The following is a 15,962-nucleotide window of genomic DNA, read 5'->3' on the forward strand; positions in this document are numbered from 1 at the left end:
AAGGATGACCTTGTTCTTGGGAGATACAGGTTGAAGTATTTCCTGACTGCAGCTTAGTTTGAAATGGTCCAGCAAAAGTAGAGAGTTAGCCATATACACAGATAGATGAAGCAAATAGGGCAAAAGAGTCACAGTTGTTGCATCTAAGTTGTGGCCATGCTGTTGTTCTTGAATTGGACTGTCGCTTCAATTTTTCCATACTTTGACATTTTTCAGAATAAAAAGTTTAAAAACTGTTGAAGAAATAATGGGGGGAAAAAAAGAAATAATGGAGCTAGAATATCATAATTTTGCAACCATTTGAGTGGTAACTAATTAGGCAAGAGTCATCGATGGATCCTAAAGCCAGTAGGTGAAAATTTGAAAACAAACAGGACATTTGGGGTCATCTCAGTGTATCTACCCATAGGTTTGGTTTTTTTTCCACACGGCTTGCAGGATCTTAGTTCCCCAACCAGAGACTGAACCTGGGCCCTCAGCAGTGAAAGCGCAGAGTCCTAACCGCTGGACCACCAGGGAATTCCCTCCCATAGATTTATTAGTTCCAAAAGGGGGAAAATGGTATTTTTACAGTGGAGAATAGCAGTACAAGAAGGGCACAACGCTGCTTCTGTGGTATTCTTGCCAAAATTTTATATAATATTAATGTTAAAATTCCTGAATTTGATAATAGCACAGTACTGGGTTATACATATTATTATTATTTTATATATCTCTAGAGAGAGAGGGAGTGATAAAGCAAATGAGACAAAATTTTATCAGTTGGTGAATCTGGACAAAGGGTACACAGGAGTTCTGTCTACTATTCTTGCAACTCTGTCATGTTTTAAATTATTTCAGAGTAAAAAATTTTTAGGAAGGGCTTCCCTGGTGGCGCAGTGGTTGGGAGTCCACCTGCCGATGCAGGGGACACGGGTTCGTGCCCCGGTCCGGGAAGATTCCACATAACGCAGAGCGGCTAGGCCCGTGAGTCATGGCCGCTGAGCCTGCGCGTCCGCAGCCAGTGCTCCACAACGGGAGAGGCCACAACAGTGAGACGTCCGTGTACCACAAAAAAAAAAAAAAAAAAAAAAAAATTTTAGGAAAACCTAAGTTAGACCTAGACTAGTTGGGGAGGCAGCTCCTAAAAATGTAGGGGTTAACAGAAAATTAAAATCTTTTTTTTAACTTTTTTTTTTTTTTTTGGTTGTGCCGGGTCTTAGTTGCAGCCTGCGGGCTCCTTAGTTGAGGCACATGAACTCTTAGTAGAGGCGTGCATGTGGGATTGAACCCAGGCCCCCTGCATTGGGAGCTCAGAGTCTTAACCATTGCACCACCAGGGAAGTCCCAAAAATTTAAATCTTGATAAAATAAAATTACTTTTATTTAAATACCTTTATTACCTTGGCATTTCTTTTCGCTTTCAGGAATACTTGACTTCATGGAGCTGGCAGAACTGGGACTCCAAGGGAGGGGGTGGAATGTGAGAAGGCATGCATGCCCAAGTGACTGGGTTGCAAACTGAAGTCTGTTCCCACTCTGGTTCTCTGGCCAGTAGCCTTTCTTTCCAGTTGAGACTCCTCATTCTTATATGGAAGCCAGTTCCCCAAAGAGCTGTTGGGGAACCCATCAGACCCTCAGCATCTGCCCAGCACTGGCACCCACATGCTTTATATCTCTTGGGATTGTTTTCCAATTATTCTGTCACCACCCTCACCTGGATTAGACCACTCCGTCCAGGCCACGACTGGCTCCCAGTTTGCTTGCGTGTCTTTACAGTATGGTTTTAACACAGCGCTGAATAAGGCATAAAAGCTCAATATATCATTTCTGATCCATTATTTTCAGAAAGCAATTAATAAGCAGATACTTTTTGGCCTTCTAACAATCTTTGGGCTTAATGTGTAAGGGATATGAACAAACAAGCAAACAAACCAAGATAATTTATAAAGCAGATTTCAAACAAGTAGAAGTTTTGTGTTTTTTTTGAAGTATAGTCGATTTACAATGTTGTGTTAGTCTCAGGTGTAAACAAGTACAAGTTTTGACGACCAGTACTATCAAGCTGAAACCCAGAGATGAATTCCACCAGGAGTGGGAGAACTCCAGGGTCCAGCCTCCCTCTGGCCTTATCAATACTCTTCCTGAAGGAGTTATTTACCTTCTTCAAGACTGTGTTTGCTGGTCTTCCCAAGTGGCCTGAAAACTTCTGGGAGAAGGGACAGACTTTGTGGTTTTGTCCCTGTGTGACCTCTCTCCAGTTTCTGCACACTCAGCTCTGCCCACTTGCTGCAGGCATCCCAGGCCCCACGGAGTCGCCCACACTAAATGCCTCAGCCTCAATCTTGTCAGAGAGAATGGTCCAGGGAGGTGGACAGAGCACAGCTTCAGGATCTGACAAACCTTGGACAGTAATTTATGGACAGTGTGACATGCTCAGGCAATTTACACAGCCTCTGAGCCTCAGTTCCTTCTTCTGCAAAATGGGGGTAGTGGGAATTCCCTGGCAGTCCAGTGGTTAGGACTCCATGCTTCCACTGCAGGGGGCACGGGTTCAATCCCTGCTCTGGGAGTAGTAAAACTGACTTCTCCCCCAAAATGAATGGGTAGACTGTGATGACAGGCCTCTGTACTTCATCCAGTGTTTAGAAACCTTAGTGACTGTCAGGGGCCATCTGTCCAGCTTCATCCCCTGTGTGTTGAGCTACCCCTGGGGGTGGGTAGGGGTAGCTCATTCTGACTGCCTCCACTCCCTCCTTTCTATCTCCCCAAGTTGGTTCAGGTATAATCTGCTCAATATGAACAGCAGGTATCAGAGATGGATGTGCAGGACTCAATATTTATTCCCTAGGAGGCTATAAGAAGCAGGAGGCACCAACTCCAGAGCCAGACTGCCTGGGTTCAAATCCCAGCTCCACCATCTACAGCCCTGTGAGCTTGGGCAAGGTTACTTAACCTCTGTGCCTCAGTTTCCTCATCTATAAAACAGGAATGATAACAATGACACCTACCCTATAGGGTTCTTCTGAGGATTAAATGAGTTAATGCATAAGTATAGAGTGCTTTGCTAGTACTGCATTTCATTGAATCTGATACCCTGGTACACTAGGAAATTAAGATTGTTGCCAATTAAACTAGGACATATCATCAGTGGAACTGGAACTGAAATCACATATTGATTTCAGAAATGTGAAACATAACATGTGTCAAAATAGATGACGTACACTATTATTATTAGCATACTTAGCTGGAATACATTAGCATTAGAGTTAGGGGTCAAATCCCAGATTCACCATTTACTACCTGGGTGACCTTATTTATGCAAGATCCTGAGCCTCTCTGTGCCTCAGTTTCCTCCTCACCTGTATGTGCGGATAACATCAATAGCACCTACCATACATGACTGTTGGGGTAATTAAATATGTGAGGACTTAGGAAGTACCTGGTACACAGTAGGCACTATGATTGGTATTATTTAGAACAACGTTATTCTCTCCAGGTGTGGAGGTTGGCTGGGGAGAGAAGGGAGGACGAACCTGACTGGCTTTTTAGATAAAAAGGTCTTGGCCTCCGTTGCCCTCCCCAGTCTCAAAACGGTCAGGAGGGCCCAGGTGCCCCGCCCCAACCCGGCGCCCCGCCCCCGCCTCGCCCCGCCCGGCCCGGCCCCTGAGCTAGTCTCGCGCACTTTAAAAGTGCGCGAGCTCCGGCCGAGACCCAGGGCCGGCGGTTGGTCGGGCGAAGCCATCTATTATGCTACGTGGGGGGAGCTAAAAGCCTAAGCCTCCACATTTTTTTCCATTTTTAGCTTTTCAGGCCCAGGTTCGGTCCCCTTTAGCCTTCAAGCCCGCCCCGTATACTCAGACTACGAGAAGGGCGTTCTGACTCTCTGGGGAAAGGGTCGTTGTGTCTCTGTGCGGCGGCCTCCCCCTCTGGACGGGGAACCGGTGGGAGAGGACGACGGCCGGAGGGGGGAGGAGGCGGCCCTAGCGCCATTTTGTGGGAGCGAAGTGGTCGCTGGGCTGCTGTTGGATTCGTCGCTGCTTCAGTTTCTCTGTCGGGCTTCCTAGCAGCGGCCTAGCGGGTGAGTCGCGGACGCTTCTCACTGAGGACGCCCTGTGTGCTTCGGCTCCCGCAGTGGGGCGGCCCCCGCCCCGGGAAAGGAGCCGTGGGGCCGGGCCTGCTTCATTCTGCCCGAGCGGGCTCGCGTGGGAGCGACGTTAGGGCCAGGCGCGGGGTGGCAGCCGGCGCCGAAGCAGGGACGCCGGGCCCGCGGAACCGTGCAGCCCGAGGCAGAGGTTTGGCCTGGCTTCCGAGCCCGGGCACTGCTTTGTGCCTTCGTACTTTGCGCCAGGACAGCGTTTAGGCCTGGTGCCCCAGCGGTCCCCCCCCGGCCGCGCTTAAAAACTCCTCCCACGGTTGTCACGCACTGGCTTCTGGGAGGTGGCGGTCCGCGTCGCGAAGGACCTGTCGCCGCTGTCATTGCGGCTCAAGTTTGGAGAGTCCCCACATTTGGAACAGGGAGGCACTTTTCCCTTGTTCTCTTCATCTCGTTCACTGCTTCTATTTAGTTCTCAGAAGACTTAGTTTCTGCATCGCTTACTTAGGGAAATCCACTTTGACGTTCCCCTCACACACATCTCAACCAGTTTAGTTTCTTCCCAGTCCCCAAGACTACTTTCCAGTAGCATAATCACGATTGTAATAAAATAATTACTTGTTTGCTTTCTTTCTCCTGCTTATCTCCCCCTTTGCAACCAGCATGCCAGCTGGGACTGTGGTTTCACCCAGTGAATAGTTGCAGCACCTGATGGATAGTAGGCACTCATCAAATAATGAATGAATGAACTAGCAAGGCATTGCATTTTAATAGGAATAGCTGTCCTTGCCTGTACCTCCTCATTTTTCAGGGATAACCAACACCTATAAAAATCCAAACACCGAGAATTTTTCTGGCAGTCAGAACAATGACATGGTAGTGGTGGTATTAGTCAGCTGGGATAATTACTTTGACACAATTACTTTGACACAAGTGTTGGTCATTCGTATCTCTTTTCCATTTAAGCAAGACAAGCAAAGATGTCCGAATATATTCGGGTAACCGAAGATGAGAATGACGAGCCCATTGAAATACCATCAGAAGACGATGGGACAGTGCTGCTGTCCACAGTTACAGCCCAGTTTCCAGGGGCATGTGGGCTTCGCTACAGGAATCCAGTGTCTCAATGTATGAGAGGTGTCCGTCTGGTAGAAGGAATTCTGCACGCCCCTGATGCTGGCTGGGGGAACCTGGTGTATGTTGTCAACTATCCCAAAGGTTTGTTGTCATTTGGTTTTGCAGTGATGCTAAAGTATAAAGTATAGGTTTGTGTCTCGTTCTAAGTCATAGGTCATGGTCTCTTCATGGTGAACCGTCTCCTGTAGCCCAAGTATTTCTTTAAACGTTACCGTCAGACAAGTTTGAAAGACCACTAGTTTACATTAGTGAAAATTGGAAATTACAGGACATTTTTTAAAGACTGTGTGTTTAAACAATTATCTGGACTAACGTTGCTGAGCTAATGTGAAATTTAAGGAATTAAGAATGCTTTGCAGTTGCACCAGTCTGTTGTAAACAGATTTTTCTGAAGTGCCTCAGTATTTTGGTTTGGTCTTTGTCCTTGCAGGCTTACATCACTCATCCAGCTAATCTTTTTTTTTTCCTCCTTAAATGAACATCAGTCGCAGTAGCCCAAATCTTGAATTAGTGCAGTCGTAATTATAATTTTGGGTTCTGGTTTTATTCTCACTGCCCCTTATCAATGATGTTTTTAATCTAAAAGGAAGCATGAAGATGTAGAAGTGAGCGAAGGAAATGAGTACGTTTTAGCAGTAGGAGTGTGCTAGTTGGTAGATCTGTTACTTTTTTTTTTTTTTTTTTTTTTGCGGTACGCGGGCCTCTCACTGCTGTGGCCTCCCCCGTTGCGGAGCACAGGCCCAGCCGCCATGACTCATGGGCCCAGCCACTCCGCGGCATGTGGGATCTTCTGGGACCGGGGCACAAGCTCGTGTCCCCTGCATCGGCAGGCGGACTCTCAACCACTGCGCCACCAGGGAAGCCCGTGTCTGTTACTTTTATTGTAACGTAATATTGCAACAAAGTCATATTATTTGGTCAGTATTTAAGACGTTGCATCAAGATATTTTTTTATATATCAAGAAAATTCTTAATAGCATCAACTTGATTTTTTTTTTTTAGTATGTAGTTTCTTGATCCATTGGCTGTAGATTAATATTTACCCAAACTTAAAATGTCATTTATATAGTAATGTGTCGATGTAGGTTCATGCTTGTGACAAACATACCACCCTGGTGGGGGATATTGATGCTGGGAGGACTCTGCAGGTGTGGGGAGCGGGGGTATATGGGAAGTTTCTACCTTCCTCAGTTTTGCTGTGAACCTGACAGTACTCCAAAAAATGGTCTGTATGTCTGAATGTCATTTAGTTCCTCTTCCAAATAATGATTTTTTAAAATAACCTTAGGTTTCCTTTTTTTTTTTTAATATTTATTTATTTTTGGCTGCATTGGGTCTTCGTTGCTGCGCGCGAGCTTTCTCTGGTTATGGTGAGCGGGGGCTACTCTTCGTTGCGGTGCGCGGACTTCTCATTGTGTTGGCTTCTCGTGGAGCACGGGCTGGAGGCGCATGGGCTTTAGTAGTTGTGGCTCGCAGGCTCTAGAGCACAGGCTCAGTAGTTGTGGTGCATGGGCTTAGTTGCTCTACGGCATGTGGGATCTTCCTGGACCAGGGCTTGAACCCATGTCCCCTGCATTGGCAGGCAGATTCTTAACCACTGTGCCACCAGGGAAGTCCAGGTTTCTTTTTTATTACAAAAGTAACGTGAATTAACGTGAAGTAACGTTCATTGCTGAAAGTTTAGAAACGAAACAGAAAGAAAATTGAAATCACCCTTAGATCCACAGCTGGAGATAAAAGTTGCTAATTTTTTAGTAGTCTTCAAGTTATAGGCCTTAAAATAATCACACAGATATATTTAATAGGCACAAAGATAGTATCACAGTTATTCAACCTGTTTTTTTTCCTTCCTTAATGTATTTTAAAGTGAAAGTGAAGTAACTTGTTTTGATATACCTTTTTAGAGGGGAGAACATAACAATTGTAATCTTGAGACATTATGGAACCAGAGGTTGGAATCCCTAGATTGGCTCCAGAAAAGCACCTTAGCCACTTATTCAATTCTTATTCTGTCTGTGAGAGCTAACATCACTCTTTGGCAAAAGTTTCCAGCGTCTTAACTGTTCTGAGAATGTTTTTGCTTCTCATTTCTAGAAGAAGAGGGTGTGTGTTTTACGAAGTGTTTAATGAAAGTTCTGAAAGGTTTCTGCTCATTTTGTTTAGATAACAAAAGGAAAATGGATGAAACAGATGCTTCATCAGCAGTGAAAGTGAAAAGAGCAGTCCAGAAAACATCTGATTTAATAGTGTTGGGCCTCCCATGGAAAACAACTGAACAGGATCTAAAAGAGTATTTTAGTACCTTTGGAGAAGTTCTTATGGTTCAGGTAAACTTTGATTTCATTCAACAGTTTTTCAGTGAATGAGCACCCAGAATTCTTGTTGTTTTAGTGACGCTGCCTTTCATGTTCAACAGATGATATATTTTTTTTATAAGTTTTCTTTCTTTTTTTTTCTCCAAAGAAATTTATTTATTTTTGGCTGCATTGGGTCTTCTTTGCTGCATGTGGGCTTTCTCTAGTTGCGGCGAGCAGGGCCTACTCTTCGTTGCGGGGCGCAGGCTTCTCACTGCGGTAGCTTCTCTTGTTGCGGAGCATGGGCTCTGGGCGCACTGGCTTCAGTAGTTGTGGCACATGGGCTCAGTAGTTGTGGCTCACGGGCTCTAGAATGCAGGCTCAGTAGTTGTGGCACACGGGCTTAGTTGCTCTGCGGCATGTGGGATGTTCCTGGAGCAGGTCTCGAACCCATGTCCCCTGCATTGGCAGGCAGATTCTTAACCACTGCGCCACCAGGGAAGTCCCGATGATACTTTTAACATTTGTTATGTGTATACGTAAGGGGCGCTGAAAAGAAATATGGTTTATACTATTTCCCTTCACGTATGTACTCTGAGTTGGTTATGTGTGTGTGTGGTTTTAGTAAATTTAAATGATTTTTTTCTAGGTCAAGAAAGATATTAAAACTGGTCATTCAAAAGGGTTTGGCTTTGTTCGTTTTACGGAATATGAAACCCAGGTGAAAGTAATGTCACAGCGACATATGATAGATGGACGATGGTGTGACTGTAAACTTCCAAATTCTAAGGTACTTTGCTCATTTTTTTTCTCTGCTTTGGCCATTTTTGCTGACAGACTTACTTAGAAGACACTGTAAAATAAAACGTTACAGTTGGAAAATGTAGTGGCAGGGTGTGTTCTTGAAATCTTTTGCCTTGTTAAAGTCTCAGGACCTTAATGCATGCTGAATATTTTATATGTTTGTTTGAAATATTTAGTTCATTGCTCCTCCAAACTAAAACGTTTTTCGTTTTGTTCTTCCTTTTCTCTTGTTATTTTTAGTGATTTAACAATTTCTTACATAGTTACATGTTAATACAGACAATTAGAATATGTTAATCTTTTTAAAAAGCCTAACTTATTCCAAGCAAGCAAGACTTGCTTATTTGGAACATTATCATCTTTGCCAAGACATTTCTTAATCATCAACTTTCCTTAATCCAAATATACTTTCATCAAAGTATAAGACACTGATGAAAGAAATTAAAGATGATACACACAGATGGAGAGATATACCATGTTCTTGGATTGGAACAGTCAACACTGTGAAAATGACTATACTACCCAAGGCAATCTACAGATTCAATGCAATCCCTATCAAACTGCCAGTGGCATGTTTCACAGAACTAGAACAAAAAAGTTTACAATTTGAATGGAAATACAAAAGACCCCAAATAACCAAAGCAATCCTGAGAAAGAAAAACGGAGCTGGAGGAGTCAGGCTCCCGGACTTCAGACTATACTACAAAGCTACAGTAATCAAGACAGTGTGGTACTGGCACAAAAACAGAAATATAGATCAGTGGAACAGGATAGAAGGCCCAGAGTTAAACCCACGCACCTGTGGTCACCTTATCTTTGACAAAGGAGGCAAGAATATACAGTGGAGAAAAGACAGCCTCTTCAGTGAGTGGTGCTGGGAAAACTGGACAGCTACATGTAAAAGAACTAAATTAGAACACTCCCTAATACCATACACAAAAATAAACTCAGAATGGATTAAAGACCTAAATGTAAGGCAAGAAACTATAAAACTCTTAGAGGAAAACATAGGGAGAACGCTCTGTGACATAAATCACAGCAAGATCCTTTTTGACCCACCTCCTAGAGAAATGGAAATAAAAACAAAAATGAACAAATGGGACCTAATGAAACTTAAAAGCTTTTGCACAGCAAAGGAAACCATAAACAAGATGAAAAGACAACCCTCAGATGGGAGAAAATATTTTCAAATGAAGCAACTGACAAAGGATTAATCTCCAAAATTTACAAGCAGCTCATGCAGCTCAATATCAAAAAAACAACCCAATCCAAAAATGGGCAGAAGACCTAAATAGACACATCTCCGAAGAAGATGTACAGATTGCCAACAAACACACGAAAGGATGCTCAACATCCCTAATTGTTAGAGAAATGCAAATCAAAACTACAATGAGGTATCATCACCTCACATCAGTCAGAGTGGCCATCATCAAAAAATCTACAAACAATAAATGCTGGAGAGGGTGTGTAGAAAAGGGAACCCTCTTGCACTGTTGGTGGGAATGTAAATTGATACAGCCACTGTGGAGAACAGTATAGAGGTTCCTTAAAAAACTAAAAATAAAACTACCATACCACCCAGCAATCCCACTACTGGGCATATACCCTGAGAAAACCATAATTCAAAAAGAGTCATGTACCACAATGTTCATCGCATTTACAATAGCCAGGACATGGAAGCAACCTAAGTGTCCATCAACAGATGAATGGATAAAGAAGATGTGGCACATATATACATTGGAATATTACTCAGCCATAAAAAGAAACGAAATTGAGTTATTTGTAGTGAGGTGGATGGACCTAGAGTCTGTCATACAGAGAGAAGTAAGTCAGAAAGAGAAAAACAAATAACCGTATGCTAACACATATATATGGAATCTAAAAAAGGTTCTGAAGAACCCAGGGGCAGGACAAGAATAAAGACGTAGACGTAGAGGATGGACTTGAGGACATGGGGAGGAGGAAGGGTAAGCTGGGACGAAGTGAGAGAGTGGCATGGACGTATATAAGGTAAAATAGATAGCTAGTGGGAAGCAGCCGCATAGCACAGGGAGATCAGCTTGGTGCTTTGTGACTACCTAGAGGAGGGGGATAGGGAGAGTGGGAGGGAGATGCAAGAGGGAGGAGATATGGGGATATATGTATATGTATAGCTGATTCACTTTGTTATAAAGCGGAAACTAACACATCATTGTAAAGCAATTATAGTCCAGTAAAGGTGATAAAACATATATATATACTTTCATCAACTTTAAAACTTTATTCTTCATTGAAGTCTTACAAGAAGTGCTAATGCAAAAAATAAGAATGTACCTACTTTTTAATGACTCATCTAATATAAAAGGCAGATAGGTTGTATTACATCTTCTACCATAATGCTGTTTTCATTGCTCATAAAATATTTCTGATGGTTTTCTTCCTTTCAATTTGACCAGCAAAGCCCAGATGAGCCTTTGAGAAGCAGAAAGGTGTTTGTTGGGCGTTGTACGGAAGACATGACTGCTGATGAGTTGCGGCAGTTTTTTTGCCAGTACGGAGAAGTGGTAGATGTCTTCATTCCCAAACCGTTCAGGGCTTTTGCCTTTGTTACGTTTGCAGATGATCAGGTATTTTCTCTCAATAATTTTGTCCCAGCTAATTAGGTAATTTCTGTGGAACTTTGCCCTTCCAGCTAATTGCCACCCTTAGCTAAGCTCTCTGACCTTGTACGCTGTGGGGTATATGGGCCTAAACATTTGTGATAAACCCCTTAGATATTTTTTTAGTATGTGAGGTTTAAGTGGGGATGTTACGTGTCCTTTGAAAAAGAACTAAAAAATCCCTGCTGCCATTACTAAAGCTAAAGGCTATTTTATGGTTTTAAATGAAATAAGTGTTCATTGCTTATTTTTTCTCCAGTTTAGATGATGGCTTGAAATCTAAGTTTTATTGCTACTTTGATGTGTGAGTCAGTGGTTTAATCTCCTTTATTTGCATCCCTTATTTTTTTGTAGGTTGCCCAGTCTCTTTGTGGAGAGGACTTGATCATTAAAGGAATCAGCGTACATATATCCAATGCTGAACCTAAACACAATAGCAATAGACAGTTAGAAAGAAGTGGAAGATTTGGTGGTAATCCAGGTGGCTTTGGGAATCAGGGTGGATTTGGTAACAGTAGAGGGGGTGGAGCTGGTTTGGGAAACAATCAAGGTAGTAATATGGGCGGAGGGATGAACTTTGGTGCTTTTAGCATTAATCCAGCAATGATGGCTGCAGCCCAGGCAGCTCTGCAGAGCAGCTGGGGTATGATGGGCATGTTAGCCAGTCAGCAGAACCAGTCAGGCCCATCAGGTAATAACCAAAGCCAAGGCAACATGCAGAGGGAGCCAAATCAGGCTTTTGGTTCTGGAAATAACTCTTATAGTGGTTCTAATTCAGGTGCAGCAATTGGTTGGGGATCAGCATCAAATGCAGGGTCAGGCAGTGGTTTTAATGGAGGCTTTGGCTCAAGCATGGATTCTAAATCTTCTGGCTGGGGAATGTAGACATTGGGTTATCGTTAGTTGGTATAAACTGGTGGGAATTCAGATTTTTCTAAACTCATGGTAAGTATATTGTAAAATACGTATGTACTAAGAATTTTCAAAATTGGTTTGTTCAGTGTGGAGTATATTCAGCAGTATTTTTGACATTTTTCTTTAGAAAAAGAGGAAGAGCTAAAGGAATTTTATAAGTTTTGTTACATAAAGGGTTGAAATATTGAGTGTTTGAAAGTGAACTGCTGTTTGCCTGATTGGTAAACCAACACACTACAATTGATATCAAAAGGTTTCTCCTGTAATATTTTATCCCTGGACTTGTCAAGTGAATTCTTTGCATGTTCAAAATGGAAACCATTGGTTAGAACTACATTCTTTTCTCCTTGTTTTAATTTGAACCCCACCATATGGATTTTTTCCTTAGGAAAATCTCCTTTTTGGAGATCATGGTGTCACAGTGTTTGGTTCTTTTGTTTTTTGTTTTTGTTTTTTAACACTTGTCTCCCTTCATATACAAAAGTACAATATGAAGCCTTCATTTAATCTCTGCAGTTCATCTCATTTCAAATGTTTATGGAAGAAGCACTTCATTGAAAGTAGTGCTGTAAATATTCTGCCATAGGAATACTTCCGTCTTCATGCTTTCTCATTCAAGAATTCGTCACGCTGCACAGGCTGTGTCTTTGACGGTGGGTGTCCCATTTTTATCCGCTACTCTTTATTTCATGGAGTCGTATCAACGCTATGAACGCAAGGCTGTGATATGGAACCAGAAGGCTGTTTGAACTTTTGAAACCTTGTGTGGGATTGATGGTGGTGCCGAGGCATGAAAGGCTAGTATGAGCGAGAAAAGGAGAGAGCGCGTGCAGAGACTTGGTGGTGCATAATGGATATTTTTTAACTTGGAGAGATGTGTCTCTCAATCCCTGTGGCTTTGGTGAGAGAGTGTGCAGAGAGCAATGATAGCAAATAACGTACGAATGTTTTTTGCATTCAAAGGACATCCACATCTGTTGGAAGACTTTAAGTGAGTTTTGTTCTTAGATAACCCACGTTAGCTGAATGTGTTAAGTGAAACGATACTTGTATTTCCCCTACCCCTTTGTCAACTGCTGTGAATGCTGTATGGTGTGTGTTCTCTTCTGTTATTGATCTGTAAGTGTGGTAATGTGAACTGAAGCTGATGGGTTGAGAACATGGACTGAGCTTGTGGTGTGCTTTGCAGGAGTACTTGGAAGCAGAGTTCACCAGTGAGCTCGGGGTGTCTCAAAATAGGGTGGAAGTTCTAATGTCTGTTAGCTACCCATAAGAATGCTGTTTGCTGCAGTTCTGTGTCCTGTGCTTGGATGCTTTTTATAAGAGTTGTCAATGTTGGAAATTCTTAAATAAAACTGATTTAAATAATATGTGTCTTTGTTTTGCAGCCCTGAATGCAAAGAATTCATAGCAGTTAATTCCCCTTTTTTGACCCTTTTGAGATGGAACTTTCATAAAGTTTCTTGGCAGTAGCTTATTTTGCTTCAAATAAACTTATTTGAAAAGTTGTCTCAAGTCAAATGGATTCATCACCTGTCATGCATTGACACCTGATACCCAGACTTAATTGCTATTTGTTCTTGCATTGTCCAAAGTGAAAAGTTTTTTTTTTCTTTTTAAATCTAGTTTTTAATAAGTCTGGGTGACCGCACCTAAAATGGTAAGCAGTACCCTCCAGCTTTTTCTTAGTGCCTCTGTGCATTTGGGTGATGTTCTATTTACATGGCCTGTTACAAATCTCCATTGGGAAATCATGCCTTCTAAAAATACTCTTATTTGGCGGAGTGGGCAAAACAATGGTCATTATTTTAAAATGCTTTGTAGCAAAGCCTATCAATTGAAGGGACTGTCAGCACCTTTCTAGTTGGGGATTTGAAAAGTGGAATTAATTGCAATAGGGATAAAGTAGAAGAAACCACAAATTATCTTGTGCCTGAAATCCATTAAGAAGCCTGACAGCTTTAAGCACTAGCAGGGTGGTTGTCTGTCTGTGGAAGTGTTAAGTGAGATGGGCTTTGTCTTCCAAAGGTGGGGAAATAGAGTAATGTTGAATAAAATCGCTTATAAAACTCAGATTAGACTCTCACGATGCATTGTTAAGTATGTAAAAGCAATAATATATTCTCCGTTGTACTTAAAATGTAACTAACTTCTATGAGAGTTGAGCTCCTTTTCTAATGGAAGAATGTAAGTTTTTGTGCTGATAATTTACTTGATGCCCTTATCTAATTAGATTATGATAAATAGGTTTGTCATTTTGCAAGTTACATGTTTTAAACTTAAAAATGAAGTCGTCCTTTAGACTTACGGTCGCCACATTGTTTTATTCAGTTTCATCTGTAAAAGGATCTTGCGTTGTTTTAATTTTTTTTTTTTCTGCATCTAAATTGCATGATTTCCAAATCCTGTACCATCTGAATTTTGCATTTTAGCACTTGCACTGTTACTCAGCAGCAGTAACATGGTAACACTTAAAATGGTATTCGGGGACCTCCAAAGACTAAACTGACAAGCCTTCAAGGAGCCCAGGGGTAAGTTATCTTTGTCAATGGCATGGTTTTGATCCCTTATTTACACTTGTGTAAATCTAGTTACCAGTCTTAGAAGGCTTTCATTGTTGACTAGCCTTCTGTTAACATGTTTATGGTACTGCATAGCTATGGGTATTTAATTCTACCCTAAAGAAAAAAAAAATGAAGTTTAGAAGTAAACTATTTGGCAGAGATTTGTTTTTAAAGTCTACTTGATCATCTAAATGCATTCATTCTAAAAAATTTCTTGAACCAGTTGAATAAAAATTTTTGTTGCCACCACAGTTTAGTGTCTGGAGTCTTACTGGAAAAACAGTTTCTTTTTTTTTTTAATGTGACAAAGATGCTGGAAAGTTACCTTTAAAAAGTGAGTCTCAAGAAGTTGCACTTCATATGCACAGGAGAAGTTAGTCAAAACTCACAATGAATTTCTACATATAATGGTAACTGTTTGGCTAGAATGAAAAAGTTTGTTAAATGTTAAGTATTAAAGCTTTTTAGGGAAGAATGGCCAACTAAATGAAATGAGATTTTTAAGGTTAAGTCAGAGCTTAAATGCTGTCCTTAGGAAAAAGATGTTGAGTACTTAGTAATTCAGAAGATGTATGTGATAATTAGAATAATTTTTTGTTGTTGAATACTAGGAGAGAAACTCTTAACTGTGTATTTAAGTTCTGTACTTAGCTGTTGTACGATCTGTAATCTATTTTTAAATGTGCCCAAGTATTCCACATTCGTGGTAAGAAGGAAAAAACTACAGATTGATTTATCAATAATACCGCCACTTATTTTTAATGTTGTATTTCATCTTATGGAAATGCCACATTTGATTCAACTGTCTTCTGAATTTGAAAATAAAATATTTAGGTTACTTCCAAGTGCTAGGAACATCCTCACAGCTAAATTAAAATCTTAGCATTGGAATTACCAGGTCAAAGACTATGCATGCTTTTAAGACTTGTGAAATAGATTTGCCAAATTGTCCTTCAGAAAATTCATCGCCTTCGACAGTGTGAACTGGTGCCGTTCCATGCTCTTCTTTTCTGCCAGTTTGAGAAGTGAAAAATTATAGCATCGCTTTTAACATGGAAATCAGTCTATACCTAGGCCAAAGTATTGATATTTCCAATTTATCTACCCAAGAAAAACATGATTCAAAGTAATTCCTGAACCAATACTGCTATAATATGTAACGCTCTCAGAGAACAATAAGAACAAGTACAAAAACTGGAGAAAAACAGTTAAAGAACATGAACAGGCAATTTCCAGAAATGCAAATGGCCAGTGCAAAAAGACACTGGACTTTTGTAAGTAAGTCCAGATTTAACCAGTGAGTTTCTGTTGGATGGGCAACGGTGAATATCACTACAATGGTTTATGTCCCCTTCAATCAGAGAGTAAGTGGTGGAAAAGTGGCAAGTGGAGAAGTGCCTGAAAGGCACATCTCACCTGTAGTTTGGTTTGGTTTTGAGGTGGAACAGCAACTGTCGTGTTAATGTTTCTCAGGTCAGTTTGCTGCTGAGGTCTTTTACAGGTATTTTTTAGAACAAAGAATCATGTACTCACT

General features: G+C 41.5%; 1 protein-coding gene across 5 annotated transcripts; it reads left to right on the plus strand.

Annotated features, from left to right (window-relative positions):
• Positions 1-3,816: 3,816 nt before the first annotated feature.
• TARDBP (TAR DNA binding protein) lies at positions 3,817-15,891 on the plus strand. 5 transcript variants are annotated; one of them, XR_013830072.1, is made up of 7 exons: positions 3,819-4,060; positions 5,042-5,293; positions 7,376-7,539; positions 8,156-8,296; positions 10,746-10,916; positions 11,304-12,517; positions 13,253-15,888. XR_013830072.1 is itself a non-coding variant. In XM_079933365.1 (7 exons), exons 2-7 carry the CDS (start codon positions 5,056-5,058, stop codon positions 12,434-12,436), a joined length of 915 nt encoding a protein of 304 aa, XP_079789491.1. In that variant the 5' UTR covers positions 3,823-4,060; positions 5,042-5,055; the 3' UTR covers positions 12,437-15,879. The 5 variants fall into 5 exon arrangements, 3 of the variants coding, with proteins under 3 accessions (XP_079789490.1, XP_079789489.1, XP_079789491.1); XR_013830073.1 differs by having other exon boundaries at positions 14,297-15,888; XM_079933365.1 differs by having other exon boundaries at positions 3,823-4,060; positions 11,304-11,448; positions 12,381-15,879.
• The last annotated feature ends 71 nt before the right edge of the window (positions 15,892-15,962 follow it).

The sequence above is a fragment of the Stenella coeruleoalba genome (assembly GCF_951394435.1).
Source record: "Stenella coeruleoalba genome assembly, chromosome: 1".
NCBI classification, from domain to species: Eukaryota; Metazoa; Chordata; class Mammalia; order Artiodactyla; family Delphinidae; genus Stenella; species Stenella coeruleoalba.

Coding starts and splice junctions, on each gene's coding strand:
- TARDBP (XM_079933364.1), top strand. CDS start 5,056: ATGTCCGAATATATTCGGGTAACCGAAGATGAGAATGACGAGCCCATT. Junction 7,540..8,155: donor GAGAAGTTCTTATGGTTCAG/GTAAACTTTGAT, acceptor ATTTTTTTCTAG/GTCAAGAAAGATATTAAAAC. Junction 8,297..10,745: donor GTAAACTTCCAAATTCTAAG/GTACTTTGCTCA, acceptor CAATTTGACCAG/CAAAGCCCAGATGAGCCTTT.